This window comes from Nannospalax galili, unplaced genomic scaffold (assembly GCF_000622305.1).
Source record: "Nannospalax galili isolate Female #2095 unplaced genomic scaffold, S.galili_v1.0 scaffold88, whole genome shotgun sequence".
NCBI lineage: Eukaryota > Metazoa > Chordata > Mammalia > Rodentia > Spalacidae > Nannospalax > Nannospalax galili.
The window spans coordinates 560,984-562,340 of record NW_008358908.1 but is presented as its reverse complement, the minus strand read 5'-3'; the positions used below and the strand labels follow the sequence as shown (position 1 = coordinate 562,340).

At 44.0% G+C, this 1,357-nt stretch overlaps 1 protein-coding gene across 1 annotated transcript in view; it reads left to right on the top strand.

Moving 5' to 3' along the window:
- Eif2ak2 (eukaryotic translation initiation factor 2 alpha kinase 2) overlaps positions 1-1,357 on the top strand; it is a 45,654-nt gene that overhangs the window by 11,703 nt on the left and 32,594 nt on the right. The window contains exon 2 of the mRNA XM_008822598.3: positions 486-616. Within this exon, the coding sequence (XP_008820820.1) occupies positions 498-616 (119 nt within the window). The 5' untranslated portion in view covers positions 486-497. The remainder of the gene's footprint in view (positions 1-485; positions 617-1,357) is intronic.

Genomic DNA, 1,357 nt, shown 5'->3' with positions numbered 1-1,357 from the left:
TTTTTTTTCAAAAGGGGGTTTTTTTTTTTGTGTGTGTGTGTGTGTGTGTGTGTGTGTGTTTCATAAGTGTGTGTACATATGCATGTGTGCACATGCGTATGTGGATGTATTTATATGATATTATATATATTATATAACTTTTCTTAATACAAAAAGCTGTATAATTACAACACTTCTGCAGCCTTTATACCTTCTTAAGCAGGTGGACATACTTGTATGTGACACTTGTTGGAAGCCAGGAGCAGAAAAAAAAAGAGAAGGGTCTTCTTCTTTGGCTAGTTGAGTTTTGAAAATAGATGGTTTAGGAGCTATTAGCTTCACTGTGTAGCCCATAAGAGAGAAAGTTTTTCTGAATGTATGTGAGGCTGAGATGAGTCATATAAAGGAGAGTTCCATATCTCCTGTTGTTTCCCAGTGTGGATTGGGAAAATCAGATTAGATGTGTTCTGTCAGTGTCACTCATGCAAGCACTTCTTCTATTGCAGGTTAAGGGGAAAATGGCTGAAGGTTTTACACCAGGTTTCTTCATAGAAGAACTTAACAAGTACCATCAGAGATCTGGAGTAACACTTAAGTATAATGAGCTGCCTGTTTCAGGACCTCCACATGAAAGAACGTAAGTTACCATCAGAAAAGGTGTGAGTGGAGACTGAGGACATGGGTCACTGGGTACAAATTCTTGCTGGGCAAATGTGAGGATCTGAGTTCAAATCTCTAGCATCTATATAAAAAGTCAAGCATGGCTGAACATGTGTCTGTAAACCCTACGCAGTAGGGTGCAGAGACAGGAGGGTAATAGAGCAGAGCGTAATAGAGCAGGATGCCTGATGTCGCAAGCCGGGACTCTGTCCAGCAGAGTCCAGGAAAGACGACACAGACACCAAGGTGAGGTTCAAGCTTCTATTTCTCTTTCTTCCTTTATTCTCTCTTATTCTCTGTCATATTCTCTTCACTATGATGCTGTCTCCTACCTCTGTCTGTCTCTCTGTCTCCTCTGTCTGTCTCTGTCCTTATGATGCTGTGTTCCCCATGATGCTGTCTCCTACCTCTGTCTGTCTCTCTGTCTCCTCTGTCTGTCTCTGTCCTTATGATGCTGTGTTCCCCCTATTACACACTTCAGCTCTTTATATAGCGTTTCCAACAGCCCTCCCCCCAGCCGGTACCAATCAGGGCTCACACACGTGCAGCGGCCAGGCAGAGTGTAGCTCATAGGCACGTAGCAAGATCATCAGGCTGGCAGCACCTGTTTTGGGGCTCACCATACTTCAGAGTTGGGGTAAAAAAGCGGGATTCACGAGCCTTGGCAATCAGCCAAGAGTTGAAGTAAACAGCACGAGGTTTGGCAGCCAGCCAGGGC